We start from the raw sequence: 18,340 nt of genomic DNA on the forward strand, positions 1-18,340 counted from the left end.
GCCAAAAGAGACCACGGGTGCTTTTTCTTGACAAATGCTCATGAGAACATCGATCAGGAACTGCTGAGGCAGAACAACCGGGACAGTATGACTTATGTCTCTCAAACCTCTGCAGATGCTGCCTGCAATTGTTTGGTTTGGAATGAATATGCATAAATGCATGTATAATGGCGTTAGCGTGTTTTCCGATTGGGTGCTGAAAGATGTGGTTCTTGATTGCTTCCCTTGTTTGCTCGCTGCTTCCCTGTAGTGCTTCGAGGCTGAGCTTTGGCTGCCAGCCCCGGGGAAGGGAAGCTGCCGAGAGCTTTAGCAAGTGCTTTGTGGGTCTGCAGTTCAGAGGGCATCGCACCTTCACGCAGCCTCACACATGCATGCACCTGCACACTTTATCTAGCGAGGAGGATCGATTATAGTTTGACTGCCCCACAAACGTTGCTGGCTCCCTGCCTGAAGGATCCTCCTACATCTTGCTCCTCGGACCGACATTTCTGTTTCATGGTCACTGTGCTACCTCGCTGTTAAATCAACAGGACATTATTTGCACGAACTAAATTACTCTGTATTTTATTTAGTCGGATAGAATGTGGCCATGTTTCCACAGATTACATCATAGTATCATAAAAAAACGACATTCCAGTTGTAGACTCACGCCACACAATAAACACATTACATGGTCTTAAGAGGTTTTGCAGGACTATTTGTGAGTTCAATGTAATTTGATTTCATGTTTTTAACATCCTGTGTTTGCTGCCTCAAGGTGCTGCTCAAAAGTCCTCTCAAAGTAATTGTCCAAACAGGCCTATAAGTCGTGGGAAATGATTGACGAGCTCATAATTCCTCTGGGTTTGAGGCTTTTTACGAGCTGTAGTTTCCTGTTCTGAGGTCAGCATCCAGCTACGATTGTGCAATGAGGTGCTTTGGATAGTTACCTCTGTCCATAATGTTTTTTGACATTACAAGTAATTATGAGAGTTTTTTGTGGTACATTTTTCATACTTATAATAATAAAGTGCAGGCCAAGACTTTGCTTTAAAACGAAGCGATGACTTGACAACTTGTCCATATGTGGCAGCGCTGCTGCTGGTATTCCTCAAAGATTTGGGTTTTTGAAGTAAGTGGGAGAATTCATATTTTGAAAGGACAGCTTTAAGGTCATGGCAACAGCATAACCACAGAGAGGCTTCCGAAGATGACCTCTGCACGAGTTGTCTCTTCTCGAGTCAGGTGGCTAATAATCAATAAAGTCCATAATGTTCCCGGCGAATCAATGAGCCAGACTACCAGGGGAGAGTGGTTCACTTGCTTTAATTGCCTGCTAAAAGAAGAATCAGTTTAGCAATATTGATGTGTTTTTGATATTAGTTTACAGTTCTAAAATTAAAAATGTAAATGTATTGACGAGGAGAGTCGGTGGATCTGAGAGCTGGCATGAGCAGGAAAGCCTTGGGATTAACCTCGTTAATACGCAGAGAGCGTCGGCCTAACGTTACAGTCGTTAAGCAGGGCTCGACTTTAGAACGCAGACTCTCGAAGCATCAGGAGAATTTCAAAATGCAGTCTCATTAGCCAGTGGGAGAGCCGGTAGGATATTGGTGTTATATATAGGGATGTCAGAAGAATGCTACACCTGCTGTACACAGATAACATCTAGTGTACTTCAGGTTGGCTGAATTGTAGTGTTTCACATCGCCCAGTCCACTGACGAGATAATTAAATCCTGCGTAAATAATGTCTTTAAGCAATGTGATTTATTGTAGGAGCTACACACACATCTTTCAACAGGATCATAACATGTTCCCTTTGAATGATGTCCAGTCTTGCTATATTCTCATTAGTTCACCGACAGTATCACACTGCTTTATACATTTTCCATGCCACCTTTTTTCAATGCAATGACTAGTTCAGAAAAAAAAAGAAAATCAAAGTTTTTTTAATCATCTGTTTCCATCTGATCTTCAGATTTTCTATCTGCTGATAAAGTTTTTTTTTTAAATTAGACTAAAACTTGTATCAATCATTAAAGAATTAAGATCCCCTTGGATACAGGCTGTACTTTGTTACATTCCATTTCTCCCCTGCTGTGGGGACTGTGAGACTACTAGGGGTCTCAGGCTGGAAAGGTAGTCAATGACATCTTATCATACTTGAAACAAATTGCCTCAGGTAAATGAGGGAGTGAGATTAAGAGGGACGAGTGGATAGGAATAGCATCAAGGTATCGGGAAGAGGGAAGCGCTGTGTCATCGGCAGTGGCTGTGTTATGAAATGCAGTAATTAATGCGTGTAGATAAAAAGAAAAAGAAAAAGAAAAAGTCAGTCAGTCATGACTCTTAATGACCTTTTGTTCTCCTCATGCCATGTTTATGCTAAAGACAGGAGCGATAGGCGATGCTCGACACGAGAGGTGTCGTTTAGGTATTTAATAATTGTGGCTCTTCTACAATAAAGCAAACTGTGGCAAAACAAAGCAGCTGTCCATGCTCGGCAAATTCATCTGTAAGACTGGGAAAACTGGTGGGAAAAAACCACAATGAAATAATGGGACACTTACACACAAAGTGCAAAGACCAAAGACTCAGTGAAAGCTAAGTAAGGACAGGTGAAACAATGAAAAAGGACCTGACTACAAACCAAAACACCTCCTGTCAGGACTGATGTATCATATAAAGTATCCTGATTCTGATGCTTCACTTCATTGCTCAATTAACAGAACTGTGAAAACAGTGATATGCAAGATTTATATCGAGTGGAGCCAGATTTGTGGGTTGTTTTACACAAATACCTGTTTTGGCAATGCCAACTGTTGCCTTTTTTTTTTTTTTTTACATCACAATTATATCCAACAGCTGAACAAATCTCCCTTGAATCCGATCATCAAAATGTTTGGCAAGGTTATTTTTCGATTGTCAGTTTTCAAGTCTTGCTCTCAGAAAGGAATGTATTAGAACATGCAAAAGAAAATCAGAAGCAACATTTAAATCATTTTCATCATGGAGACTTTTTTTTTGGACCCACATCCTCAGTCTCACACCACACAACACAAACAAGCCAAGCTGGGGAGCTGAGCTCTAACAGCAAGCCTCACATCAACAACCGGCCTCCGAGTCCGGGGCCAGCGTAAGCGATCAGCAGCAATTCCATGAATGGAGCCAAATAAAAAGCTGTTCATACAGATAAGTGCTCCAATTACTACAGATTACAGATGAGCAGCTTTAATCACTGTCTGAACATTTGTTGGAAAAGCTCGTCAGACGGTAACGCTTTTAACTATTCATAGAAAAAACAAGTGACGGGAATCAGTTCAAATACAGCAGTCCAAACACGCTTACTCTGACGATGATGATTTAGTCACTATACAATCAGGTATTTAAAAAATATATATATATTTCTCTCCCGGTTTCTCGCATTTTCTTTCATTCGGAGTACTCTCATTTGCTCTTCTTCGGTCCTTCATAGAAAAGATGAGCCACAAATCAATTTGTCAGGGACACAGTTGAAATCACATTCGCCCACTGGAAGTGATTGACACGAGCAGGTTTGCAATGAAAAACGAGGGTCGGGTTATTATGGAGCCTGAATGCCAGTTTCCATCCATGCTGATCTCTGACTTCTCGGCTGCTCCTACAGCGGTGCTTTATTGTAATTTGGTGTATTCCTGCTCCCTGTTGGTACCGTCCATAGACTGGAGTCTAAAAATCCCTCCATCCATCAATCCATTTTCTTTAACCGCTTTATCTGTAACACGGTCATGGAGGTTGCTGGAGCCTAGCCCAGCAGTCTACGGGCGAGAGGCGGGGCACACCCTAGACATGCCGCCAGTTCATTGCAAGGCCACAGATAGACAGACAATCATTCACACACACACGCTTATGCCTACGGACAATTTAGTGCAACCAATTCACCTAATTTGCATGTTTTTTGGTGGTGGGAGGAAGTCGGAGAACCCGGAGAGAACCCACGCAGACACGGGGAGAACATGCAACCTCCTCACAGAAAAGTCCCAAGTTGGATTTGAACCTGTGACCTTCTTGCTGTGAGGCAGCCGCTACAACTGCGCCACCGTGCTGCCCCATGTCTGAAAATAACATCTGGAAAAATAACATAGCGCATCGGGCTTTTCTCTTATGCACCGTAGAGATAGATTCATGCATGATTTGAGCGACTCAGATTTCTTTCATCGGTTTGGGATTAATGAAGGAAGTAAGGACTCCAGCTTTACCATGTGGCAGCACCACCAGCAGCAACAGCGGTCTTTTAGTCTTGCTCCTTGGCTTGTCCTTCATCTGTGTGTGAGACACAGTTTGAGGTTGACAGGCTACGAGATTTTAAACCAGAAAACCTTTTGCCATTCTGTCTTTGTAAGTAATGTCAGGCTAGTGTATTCATTTGTTGGGAGGACATGCAACAACCACACTTCAAATCGGTTTCCTGTTAATTCACATTTTTTCAGCCTATTTATTAATCAGACTGTTAAATGGGCACCAAAAGGAGAAGATGTCAGTGAAACAACCTACGCTGGGGACAGAGGGACATCTGGTTAAATGTTTTGTCTTTTGTATTTTTTATCCTGCATAAATCAAGGAGCACACATAAGCGAAACAGGTGGCTGGCAGGTCAGATAGCCGAATAGCAGTATGACAAGATCTTAATCTGATTAGAGCAGGGATGCATCTTAAAGTGGTCATTTGGAAATTTGGAGAAGATACTGTTTTTGGCTCTGCCTTCCTACTAAACATTGGGTTATTCAAATCTTTTAATTTGCTATCTTGGGAAGACAGCGGATTTTAGATATATATTTCTGATATTAATCCAACCATTAAAGCATTCACTCTTCTTCTTCTATGCAGAAACAACACAGAACCAAAATACAATTTAATGTGGTTGATTGTACCTCGTTACTAATGCCCACTTTGAGATACTGTCTAATAGACGAGGTGGACGTAATCTGTGAGGCAGCTGTAGTTTGGTACTCAGGGCAAAGTCCACATTATGACAGTCCACTCACATCTGGGCTGACTCGTTACCAGGGGTGCAATTAAGTTCCAGATTAAATGTAGGTCATGCAGACATTAGCTAGAAATTACTTTGCAGTTGATGTGATATTAATGCCTTCCACAGTGTCAGTGTAGTAACAATGGCAAAATGGTATTGGATTTCACAGCAGGAGTTTTACATGTATTTATTCCGTTCATTTGATTTTGACTTTGAATGTATTTTGATTGTAGCTTATATAATACTGACAGCCTGATGAATTTGAATTTGTTTGAAATGTCCTGCTGACCTACTTGACGTTTGTGATGTTTATCATGTACCAGAGATGTGCTTGTTCTGCCCTGGGAACATGGTTATTTATTACCATTGAGCTGCAATACAAGGTCAATTCCCCCCCCGCTCAGTATTGTATTATTGCACAGTATAAAATAACCCTGAACTTAAATGAAAGGAATTTGCAGATAATAAAAGCTGATTATTATTATTATTATATTAAATAACTTTTTTATGTTGATACAAAAAAATCATGCAATTGAGAAAAATATTGGTTTTTGACAGTTGGAAAAAAAGAAGTAATTTTGAATAAAAAAAAAACAAGATTTAGATGAAATTAAAATCTGCATTTTATGATTTATAATAATATACATATTTCCCATCTTGTCATATGAATTCTAAAGCAGCTGCTGTGTTGTGAGTGTATTCCTCACACATTTACACTCAGTTGGTATCTTACCCTGAACATCTGTGTGCTGCAGTTGGAAGGTGTTATCATGTCCGTGACCTTGACAATCCTCTTTGGAAATTGCTTCATTGTTGAATTTTGCTGTCTCTGGTTTATAGCATAGTAATCCAAGTTTCTTATTGCTTTTATGCCATTGTAGTAAAGAGTAAAAATGGAAGAGAAAGTGCGGCTGCAGACACCTTGTCCTGGCCACACACAGGCATAACAACTCACATTCTTCAACCCACATACTTGGGGGAATGACAGTGTTCAAATGTTCCACTTAATTGTAGTTTATACAGCCTGTGAAAGAATGTCTGGCATTTATTGGTTGCCTGTGTTTTCCTTTACAAATGAGGGGATGAGTGTGTGTTATGAATGTCCCCGAGAGATGCACAAAGGAAGTGGTTTATGTTGCAATGAGTCACCCCGCTGTTTTGGGAAACACGCTTCTATGATTTCATGCGGAGTTAGATGAGATCGATATCATGGTCATATCAGACAGGAGAAACATTTGTGCTGTCTCTGGGGCCAAAAATGACCCACCAGCTATGTTTAAGAAAAGAAACGAAAAAACACTCTCCACAAAGAATCCTTTTTTTTTTTTTTTAACTTGATATTTGATGATTTTTCCTGGTGTGATTCCAACAACGAAATCTTATATCTTATTTAATACAACAAAATAAAAAAACCTCAGGAAAACTGGACGGGCAGTCGTCATAAAATGCTTAACCAAAAAAACACTGCCTAAGCAGAATGTACAACGATGGCTGGAGCAAAACGGGAGGTCACAGAAGGGAAAGGAACAGGTCAGCATGCGTGCTGGATAATTCATCACCTGGCAGGGAGCAGCGGGGAGAGACAGGTTTAAGGAGTGGCTGCTGATCATCAGTAAAGGCTTTCAGGTGTGGCTTGCTGGAATCCTGCTGGCTCGACTTCAGCTGCACCTGAGTGGCATGCGAGAAGAGAATCAGAGATCAGAAACACACATGCTCAAAATGCAGGTTCATATAGTATACCAATGGAGTGCATATATTGTCTTCAGGTAACATTTGACCTGGAGACATCAGTCACAGAATCAGTTAGCCAACCACACAAACACACAAATAAACAAAACATCTGATTGATTGTTGATGAAATTGCATTCAAAACTAATTCATAATACTTAAATACTTTATATTTACGTAAATTAGATGAACTTATATTATTAAATCAGCTGTTAAAGGAACCCTTACATAATATCACTGTCTTGTCAGAAAGCTGTCTTGCCATGTCTTGTCCTGTCTGTCTGTCTGTCTGAACTGTGGGCATTCAAAAACAGGCTTCATTCATTAACATTTAATCGGGCTTCACCCACTATTTTCATGTAATTGAAAACGCTGATGCATGTCAGGCCAAACTCAGAGAAGTACCAACTTAAATCTGGTTTCATGTATCAACTTGCTGATCTAATGGAAAAAAAAATACATTTTCCTTTTTCACTTAGAAACAACTTTAATAGTTTGCAGAGGGTTTCACCACAAAGTCCGTTGGTGTCACGTCATGTCTCAAATTCACGTTAAGCCTTTAATTCTACCAACTGTCTATTTTCTACTTTTTTTCCTGCCATGTTGATCTGGCTTGACAGTGATCCGCTGTCTCATCTGACCTACAGGAGTGCCGCCGTAAAAGCACAGAAGCTCCTGGAAATATAATTCTTTCCATTATAAGTGTGGCGTTTAATCCATGATCCATTCCTGGACTGTAAAAAAAAAAAAAAGAAAAACCAAATGACTTTTGCAGTCCAAATTGACGTGATTTCCTTAACAAGACGTGGCTGTTCCATTTACGACACACTACTAAGCTTCCTGACAATCCACCTGGCATTGTTAGCCGGTCCTGACAGCTCGTCTTCCAGAGTGGCTCTCAAACACAGATAATCCCACAGGTGAAGATGTGTCATCTCCACCTCCGTGGCTCGAGCTGACTTGTTGACAGACACCGAGCGGCCCCATTGTCACACCGAGGTGTGGCAGGCCGTAGCGTGTTACATTATGTCTTCCACTACTTTTCTAGTGCTTGCTTGAAGTCATTCATCAAAAACCTCATGTCAGTGTACATGTCTGCGTATCTTTTAGTCCGAGCTGACAGTTTCAGTGCTCAGTTTGGTTCCGTCGTCTCCTTTCATGCTCTCGGAACAAATACAGTATTTTACTGTAGAAAACATTGGGGTAGGTCGATTCAAGACCACCAACGTTGTAGCACATTGCACTCATTTGTCACATTCTGTTATTATAATCTGAGTGCTTATTATTCATTGCGTTAAAGCCTCTAAAAAAAACCCCTCTATTTTCCTCCTTTAATTTATCCCCTCATGCCTTCAATTTCACCGAACTCTTTCCCTAAACCTACTTCAATAAAATAGAAAATAACTTGTTATTCCACAAATCTATGCATTTCTCAGTTTTGGTCTTCCCCCCTTGAATGTTTTTGTTTATTCCCTAAAGACACACAGTTGTGGAGAAAACAGACTCGCTACCCACCTTGTTTCTTGCGACTGAAGCGAAACAAGACAAAAAAAATGCTCCATCCTCTTTTGTGTTTGTTGCTCTTTGTTGCTCCCTCTCGCGCCAGATCTTCACAAGACAACCGAACTGCCTCAGGCATGACTGACAGAAAAAAAAGCACATTTGTAAGGATACAGGTGCTACAAATGACCTTTTCTGTGTATATGTGTACTCTATTGTGCAACTGCATGGTTGTTGTTATTATTTGTTTTGCATACTGATTGCAAGCTGGCTGCTGGCTCTTTCCAGATAAAGCGTGGTCCTCTGGGGGTCCACTTGTGGTGGGCTGATATTGTTTCTCTGTAATGCCAGGGAGCTTAGGGAGCAGCATGAACCCTGAGGCATCAGCCAAATACAATTAAGAAAGGTGGGCAGCGTGAGCACAGTGGCCACCTTGTTTATGTTGCTGGTTTACAGCTTTAAATGTCTAGACCATGTGTAAAATTGCTCTTAATGGGTGGCATAAGGTGGTTTAGCCGCTCTCTTTTATTCTTGAGTGGGGCGACAGCCGGTTTTGTTTTAATATGATTTTTATTTCATTTTCAACTTAATTCTGCACGACTTACATTAACTAAGCCCTTCTTCCTATTTGTCTTTCTTCACTCTCTTGCTCGCTTGTGTTGGAAGGTTTTTGTGTGATTTCCTTTATCCTTTTTGTTTTAAGATACAAGATTATTTTTTAATCTGGACTAAATTCAGACAAAGAGTAACTCCTGAAGCAGCTTTGCCAAAATCCTCACCTGATTCTCCAGCATTTACACAACCTTTATAGGAGCAGGAACAATGGCTCAATAATGACTGGGAAGGCGTTTGGACTGGGTTGGAGTTCGGTTGGGTTGACTCTGCTGGGGTATTGGAAGGAAATGGAGGGAATGCATGATGGACAAAGGGATTGGAGTTGTGTACCTGGATCTCATTAAGGAGGGTTGCTTTGTCCTCTGCCCCACAGGGATTCATTGTTAGACGGTTTCTGTGGAACTAGTGGCATGACTGACATTTCGACAGTGTATCAGGGATTAGAGGTGATTTTGTGGCTGCTAGTGTGAGTATGTTTGGAGGTATTGATCTGTATTTCTATGGCACATCTAAGAATTTCAGAGTCTGTGCTAAAATTGATTCCACATGGCGAACATGAAGTAAAATAACTGTATACTCCAGATGAGTTGGAGGAGAGCGGATGATGGCTGATGATGGCTGATGTTGAGAGTGAGTTTCCTCTCTTGCTTGCTCAGAATATCAGAGCAGGTATTTATGGGAAATGCAAAACTAACACTGCAACATGTAGATGCTTTGCTTTACCACCATATTAATGTGCTTGGCCCCTCAGGAAACACGTGATCATATGTCTTTTCTTCACGTTAAAACTGTTTAATATTTAATCACTGATCACAGTAACCACAGTGTCGACTAAAATCATTGTCCATTGTGCATTGTGCAGTTGCATAATGCAACTTGCACAAATGCATAAAACATTTTTTTGTTTGTTTTTGCGCTATATGCACTTGTTTTAAAAGACATTGTTTCCAAGAGATTTCAAACTTTGGCATTTTTTGCAAAATTGCATGCCTTCAAATTTTTCAGACAAAGCGAAACATTATGCGAGTAATCACTCTTTTGTGTGGCAGTTATATAATAGAACTGGATTATTAGTACAACAGAGCTGCTGTGGTGTGTTTCTGTATTCCATTGACCAATAGATTAATTATTCTCAAATACAAAACGACAAATCTGAATGTCTTTGTAACATTTACACTTTTCTTCCTCTCTAGGGTCTCGTCTTCGCCAGGAAGACTTCCCTCCCCGCATTGTGGAGCACCCCTCTGACATCATTGTGTCCAAAGGGGAACCGACCACTCTCAACTGCAAGGCAGAAGGCCGCCCAACCCCAACGGTGGAATGGTACAAAGACGGGGAGCATGTGGACACGGTGCACGACAACCCCCGCTCCCACCGCATGATGCTTCCCAGCGGGTCCCTCTTCTTCCTGCGCATCATCCACGGCCGACGGAGCAAACCTGACGATGGCAGCTACGTGTGTGTGGCCCGAAACTACCTGGGCCAGGCCATCAGTCACAATGCATCCCTGGAAGTAGCAAGTAAGTTCTGTTGGTGTGTGTTTGTTTTTGAGCGTTTTGATGAATGTGTCAAATTACAGATCCTGAAAGAAGAATATAAAGATATTAAATATGAGGAGTCTGAAAATGTCTCTATGACATTGAAATAATCTCATGATTAAGGCGTTGCAGCAAGGTTGAACAATAAAAAGATTCACAGAAACACTCGTTAAACTGGAAAACCACGAAGCCTGTTTGATCTTACAACTTTCATTCTGACATGGATTATTTTTGCGGTCAGGAGACAGGTGAAAGTTCACAATACGACCCGCCTGCCAGACATGCAGTGCAGCTGTGTGTGTCTGCTGCAGTCCCCCGGGGCCAAACTAGTGCTGAGTATCCTAACAGGTGAATGCCAACTTGTGTCAAGTGTGTAGAGTTGCCTGTTAAAAGGCTTTGTCTGAAATATGTCAGTCATCTGTCAGGTTCTATGCAGATGCAGAGTTTGTGTGTGTGTGTGTGCGCGTATGTTTGAGGATGAAATTAAGCCTTTGAATGGAAAGAGGACAAAAGGTCAAGGTTTATGACCAACAGAATAAATTAAGTGCAGGTGGTGCGAAGGTTGTGCAAGTCCTAAAACACAGGGATCTGGTGAAGACGTCTTTCTCATGTGCTGTTTAGTCAAGGAGACGTCGAAGGGTTAAAACACTTCAGCACTCCATCCCTCCCCATCCCTTATTTTTGATCCCCTGCTCTGCTCAACTGTGTCAGCGTGCGCAACCCTACGCCAGTCTCCCGGGCAAATGTTCCGTAAAGCTTTTAGAATAATAATAAACGCTCTCGTATCTGTTTCACCTTTTGAATTATAATGAACGAGATGGCCAAATGGTATCGCAGTAATGCCAGATCAGCACTCCGACTCTGAGAAGCCTCGTGCTCTAGGGGGAAGAGTTTATTCCTCGCAGTTCACTAAATCTACTGTCAGGTATTAAGGTCGGAGGAGAACCCGAGTGGACTGGTTGAGGTGGCACAGATGAGTTATGTGTCCCTGCTTCGTCCATCAGAGGTCACACGGATTCACGGGTCACCCTGGAGCTGGCAGGTAAAAACAGAATCCCCTTTTGAAAATCCTGCTGAAATAGGAAGTTCATAAGGGGACTGAGAAGCTGGGGAGCAATACAAGGGGAGTTGACCTCTGTCTGACAATAGACTAATGTATCTAGGCTACTTTAGGGGCTTGTTGTTAGTTTTGTTACTCAGCGGTTAACATAAGGGGACTATATATAAAAGGGCGTGTTATAAAATTAGATCTTTTTGCGCTATTTTGCCAGACCGAATAGAAATATATTTGTCTGGATAAAAACTGTGAAATGTTAGCCGTTTGGCCGTAACACGGTTTTGGCATCAGTTGTCTATAACAAAATCTGTTTTTAGGACCTTTTCTCTCCTCCAGGCTGCTTCCATTAGGATACAAATCAATTAGCAAAAATACATTTCCATTGCAAATAAATTCATTTCAGTCCATCAAAACACACCGCCCTCAAAGGAAAGTCAAATAAACGGCTCTTTGGTGCTCAATTGAGCTTAATAATCACTTTAGAAGCAGACATTTCTTGGCTTGAAAAGGAAATTACATACATATGTGCACTTACATCTCTCTCTCTCTCTCTCTCTCTCTCACTCTAACACTTCAAAACTCAGTTACATAATTTGGCTTCAGCCTCCCCTGTTAGCATTCTGAATCTTGGGAAGAATGGATTTAGTGCATATATCTAACTGATGCTTAAACATTCCTTTTTTGAACAGATGGCTATAATGTTCATTTTCAAAAATGGTTTACAGCTGTATGTGGAGCCAAACATGTTGTACAAGTCATGCACATCTTGTGCATATTCTAACAATGTGACGTGACATCAATGAAGATTTCTTCCAGACGCGTTTCAGTAGGTGATTACAGAACTACGCAAACTACGCAGGATTGACTGGATGGTTTATTTAGCTGTTTTGGGATTGATAATGACCCAAACCCACCATAATAGTAGTATAGAAACATGGGAAATGTGAGTTTCTCGTAATATGGGACCTTTAAAACTTTCACCTCAGCAGACAAATTGGGCACACCAGCCTGTTGGAGCTCACTGCAGGAAGAACAGATGCTTTTCTGTCCAGTCATCTTGGAAGACTCGGTTATCACTGTCAACTTTACTTATTTTTAAAGCACAACTCTGATCCTTAAATTTGCTGAATGAAGCACACGTCGCAGCCTATAGAAGAAATAAGTAGGTGTTGGACAAGGATGTGTCGACTGAGCTGGAATCCTTCCTCCTATAGTGAGCATTCCCTTGATAGCAAACGTTAAGATTAATCCTCTCTTTTCCTGTTGTGTCAAAAGGCTTCTATGCCCTGATGCATGCCTCTCGTTACCTAGATTTGGTCAAAGGGTTGCCAGTTGGTGACTTGTATTGTATTTATAATCTGCATACCCTCCCCACCTTGTATCTATCCATAATAACACCCATGAGTTCATGGATATGCATATTCAGAACAGCAGCAGAATCCAACGGCGCTTTAACGGGTTGATTTCTTATCGACAGAGTAAAAGTGAAAGCCTCGTACAAGAATAAATTGCTTATGAAAGCTTCAACTCAATTGCCAGTTAATTTGCTGCCTTACAACTTCTTCTAATGCCACTTTACTTGAGGTGAAATGAGGCAGATGATGAAAAATGAGGAGACGGCTGACAAAACACAGGCTGATGGATGCGTAGCGATCAGCAGGAAAAGACTGGCAGTGAGCTGAAAAAGAGAAGCATTTGCCCTTCAAGGCACTCCAAAAAAACAAACAGGAAAAAGACTTGTTCACAGAAAATTGAGGTGGCATGGTAGAGACAGCGACAGATGTAGCACGCACTGGCGCCTGAAGCGTGTCCACGGGGTCGAAACACTGCAAGCACACAGAAAACGTTCGCAGGCGCGTGCACACAGACGCGCACTAGTGGAGCCCTTTCTGAAAGAGAGAGTGATAAAATGTGGGGAGAAAAGGAAAAACAAGACATATGACTAAAATCCTATCCAATAAATGTCACAGAAGACACTCAGCATATTTTTTTTGTCTGCCTGCAGGGACCCCAGAGCATCCTGGGAAATGAAACATATGTCCTATTGACCTGCAGCCACTTGATTCAATCATGGGGCGCTTTATTGAGGTGAAGGCAAAGTCACAGCCTGTGGACTCAAGTTTATTGAATAGTGGACCTGTTTTTGGGTTCAGTAACGAAAAGGAACCAAAGCTAATTGGATGCTGCCATTTGCCAGCGGAAAGTAGAGGCAAGGCAGTGATGCGGTGACGTAGTAAAGAGCCACAGGGAAGGGAATGATGCTAAAATAGCACTCGCACAGACATCAGGTCATATGTGAGTGTGTGGAAAGAAAAGCGTAGATATCCCCTCTGATTCCTCCTTTCATAGAAATAGAATGTCACAGAAATACATTTATTCAGTCACACATGAAATTAATAGAAGACATTACTAATGGCAAAATGGAAAAAAAAGACATTAATTTTAGCAATGGGTAAATATTATGTATTATTGGGGATACACATGCATACTCACATGCATGCATGCAACACCCCCCTTAGCCCCCGCCCCTCCGTTTTATGCATTCCTGTGTAGGGTGGTGTGTCCCGTTTCATTAGGGGATGGAGGGGTAGTGGTCATCTAGCCCCCCCCCCCCCAAAGATGGCTATCGAAACAAAGTTATTTCAGGTGCAGACTCACGCAGGAGGGGTAGAAGGTAGTGGTAGAAACTCCCAGAATGCTTTGCAAACCATTGCATTACATTATAAATAAAATATGGCTACCATTCGGGTAAAAGAAGTGCAAAAATGCTCTACGTCTTTGCTAATAAACAGCAAAAATGTAAAAAACCAAACAAACATTGTAGGAATATCTGATTAATGTAGACATAAATAAATAGATAATCGGATCGTATACACACCACACATGGTCCTGTTCCTGCTAGCCTCGTTCAGTTTTAGACAATGAACATGTATTCTTTTTGCATCTATTCTTTCATTCTGTCCTGTGGATCAGGTCAGATTTGTCAATAGTGAATATTGTTGTAGCAGCAGCCTGCTCGTACTTTCATGTTTTCAAGGGGCACCAGAGCAAAGATAGACATCTAATTCGATTTCCAGCAGAAACAAAATATGCTGCCAAACTGCTGTCGGAGCGGGTGACCTGCCTGTTGGATTTGTTTGCCAGTGTATAAATGTCTGTGATAATTATCTTCACCATAACAAAGCTAACTGATGACATGTTGAGTGGTGTCCCATTTTCCAGATCAACGATTTCAACTACTACCCCCCCCCCCCCTTTAACTTTAAGGGGCAAGTCAAAAGATTATGGGCCGGGAAAAGTTAAAAAGCGTTATCCCTCTTCTCATGTGATGTGAACTATCACGACATAAAATATTAGTGCACATCTCAATCCCTATTCTCTACTTCAACCAACCTGTTACAGGCAAAAAAATAAAAAAATAAAAAACTAATTCATTACTGATACTTAAAAATTGTCATGGTTTTCCAGAAGCTGACTTAGAGGGTATTTAGTGGTGAATTACTGTTTTTTTATGGGTGAGAAAAGCTTGTGAGGGCAGGTGAGGTTATGGATGAGTCCCGGCTGAGACCTCATGCTCTCTAGACTCTAGACTCTAGCCTAGAGTCTATTGAACCTGAGAGGCGTGGGCAGCGAGTGCTGGAGTTGATGGCTGGAACAGAGATCCGGAATGCCGGAATGTTACTGATTACTATGAATGAACTCTTGAAAAGCAGCATGAGGAAAAAAGACTGACACGAGGAATGAAGCATGAACTGTATCCAGACTCCTTTCCCTATTAAAATGTTTTTTTTTTTTGCCTTGTCTTAATCTTTTGCCTGATAACTTCCAAATAACACAAAATAACAGCGGGCCAGATATAAACTGGCATCTTTTATGCATCTACGATAGAACATAAATTTCCATACTGTATTCTCATGCCATCATCCGTTATGTATGAAGTTCCGTTTCTTCTGACATCTTGAAAGAGACAAGCCAGCAGTAGACGCGAGATAGTTTGCTGCATTGACACGACGGACATGTTCATCATTACGCTGCGCTCTCTGAAGTGGATCATGGGATGTGTGCAGCTCACTTGCACTGTGAGATTGACAGCTCAAGGTGGGACACCTGGTCAGCCTCTCTGTCTGCTCCTTTTGATTGTATTCTTTTGCTGGAAATGAGGGATTGAGGAAGGCATAAAAAAGCAGCTATGAGAAAGACGGATTCTCAAAGGTCAGGTTCCTCTTCTGCTCGGCCCTATCCATTAAGGAATGGATGCTCACTTCAAGTAACTGTCACCGTCGCCAGCAGCGTCCTGTAATTATCACTCAGGATGTGCAGAATAATACATTCCAAGTGGCATCCGTGCTTTATATCTGAGGAAAGTTGTTGTTCTCTCCATATGGATGAGGATATATATATTGTAGTTTGATACACCGTCACATTGCAAACACTCCTGATTTGCGGCCACAAATATCAGATCTCTTTCTTTTTTTTCTAATTGTCCGTGACGATCTGCAAATGCTGCTCCGGCCTCCTGAGCCTCATCCTGTTTTTCCGCTTCATTCTCTCCTAGTTGGCTCACGGTTAGATCAGTCAGCGAATAAGTATCGCGCTCCGGGGACAGCTGGTTTGTGTTTACGGTCTGGAGACAGGGGCGAGTGAACTGCAAGTATTGTGTAAACAGTTTTAGCCCCCATATTCTCCGAGGCTCAACATTTCCAAGAGCAGGATTTGTGCCAGAGTGTCAGAATGTGGAGCTCATTTGGCTCGCAGCAGTAGTACGCCATAAGGGGACGAGAGAGGAAGTACTAAAGAGCTGCAGACAAAGACCATATGGCTCCCCGGGTGTGTGGCAATAATGTCAGAATGTGAAACTCTCCCTTCGTGTGTGTCTTTGCGTGCATTCAGCCTGTATTGTGGTGTGCTTTAAATGACAGTTACTATGACATAACTCTCTAGATCCTTTGACAGTTCATTGAAAAGTCAATTTTGTGAAATTGTAGCTAAATTAGAGATATATATATATTTTAATGCTTTCTCTGTTTTTCATATTACAAGAGACGTAATTTTTCGGCAATGAAAGGAAACATTTAACTTCAAGTACGGCAATAAGCTCGCAGGCATGGTGAATGATCTGTGCTGTGCCAGGTTTTTACTACGCTACACACATATGCAGCCTCATTTATTGGCCATGGTGGCGTGCGCGTGTGAGTGTATGCGCGTGTGTGTACAAAGTTGTAGTTTTCCTCATGCTTTTCACGTTTTCTGCTTATCTTTGGAGAATAACTTGCTGATGAGGTGAAGCAGACGTGCCATGGGGTGTGTGTGTGTGTGTGTGTGTGTAGGTGTGTGTGGTGGTGGGGGGGTTGGGGGGGGGAGTCGGTTGAGGGCAGCCTTGAAGAGTTAAATCAACAAATCCATTTTAAGGTAGACTTTTGTATACAGCATTCGCCTCTGTGCCCATATGTGGATGAGATTATGTTCATGCTGGAAGTGCTTCTCCATTTCACCACATCACAACATTTTGTTCATCATCTTCTGGTGAAGCTGCAGAGAAATGTCCCACAGGTTATGTGCTCAGTTTGAAAGTTTGAAATTGCCCGAGTGAAATTTTTATTGGCTTGCATCACGGTTGAGTAATCCTGATATGACTATTTCATTGTGGTTGGCTTTGACACTGCTTACCAACCGCAGAATGAATGCCAGACAGCAGGGGCGGAGCTACACTCTCAGCAAAGAGGCCTAAGGGCTTTACTGAAGGCTCCCTTCTGATGAAGTTACAACAGGATCTTCGTTATTAAACACTGAAATGTCCTACCAAGTTGCATCAACATTCATATTTTAGTTTATGAATGATCAATATAAATTATTTTAAAAAGAAGCCCTATTATGTGGAAGGGAACATTTCTAGATTTACCCCATTTCCCAGATCCACAATTAAATGAAGTGATTTTATCGCTGTCATACGCTCCACCCTTCCAGGGAAATCTGTAAAGTGTTTTTTGTGTAGTTCTGTTAACACACAGACAAAACCAGCAAAGGCTTTAATTGCCTCCTTCACAGAAGTAATTAAAGTCCAAACACTGAAGTGCTGGTTTCCTGCCACAGTGTGCATATCTGTCCAGTAAATCTGCAGCCCTGAGAGGTTCATTTCACTACTATTAGCTAAACAGAGCTAACCCTCCAGCTGTAATTGTTCGATTTACCTGAGAGATACGTGAATATCATCCACATGGTAATGAACTGAAGCAATTATAAACACCAAAATGATAAGAGCTCAACGCTGATTAAACATAACTTGCTGAAAGTGACGCGGTATGACATGCATACATAATGCAAAAAACATTACAAGCCAGCATCTCAATAATTGTGTAAAAATACTTTGCTTAACTGAATACTGTGTCTCAATACAAAACGGCACATAACTGAGAGCACGGTGGCGCAGTGACAGACTGTAGATAGAGCATCGGCACAGTAACATGCTGTTTATGCAGTGCTGTTCCTGCCGCATACCTTTCACTACCAAAGACCCAGTATCTACTCTAATAGGCTGCAGATGTGGTGATTTATAACATGCCATACCAAAACTGGGCACAAATAATGAGAGAAAGGAGTGGTTCCTCAGTGGAAAGCTGAATAAAGAAGTGAACAGTTCCAACACACAACAACCATTACTGTGCCTGCCTGGCTGTCAGTTCTGCATCCCCTATAGTTTGCCTTTTCCCTCCCTCTCCCCCTGCTCATCTTTCTCTCCCTCTTCCTCTCCTCCCCTCCCCTGGGAATACTTTGGAGCATGCAGACAGGTTTGGAGCCGGTGATTTTTGAAGCTCCGTGCTGAAATCTTTGATGCCCAGGGATGTGTTTCCCATTATTTTCATACACACCATACAAATTGTATGCAAGTCTGTGTCTGTCTGTTAAAGGTGAA

The 18,340-nt window shown here is 41.7% G+C and overlaps 1 protein-coding gene across 1 annotated transcript in view; it reads left to right on the forward strand.

The window, feature by feature from the left end:
* The first annotated feature begins 9,449 nt into the window (after window positions 1–9,449).
* LOC137900305 (roundabout homolog 1-like) overlaps window positions 9,450–18,340 on the forward strand; it is a 46,112-nt gene continuing 37,221 nt past the window's right edge. Inside the window, exons 1-2 of the mRNA XM_068744368.1 lie at window positions 9,450–9,465; window positions 10,029–10,355. Coding sequence (XP_068600469.1) covers window positions 9,450–9,465; window positions 10,029–10,355 — 343 coding nt within the window. The remainder of the gene's footprint in view (window positions 9,466–10,028; window positions 10,356–18,340) is intronic.

Source organism: Brachionichthys hirsutus, chromosome 10 (assembly GCF_040956055.1).
Source record: "Brachionichthys hirsutus isolate HB-005 chromosome 10, CSIRO-AGI_Bhir_v1, whole genome shotgun sequence".
Taxonomy (NCBI): domain Eukaryota; kingdom Metazoa; phylum Chordata; class Actinopteri; order Lophiiformes; family Brachionichthyidae; genus Brachionichthys; species Brachionichthys hirsutus.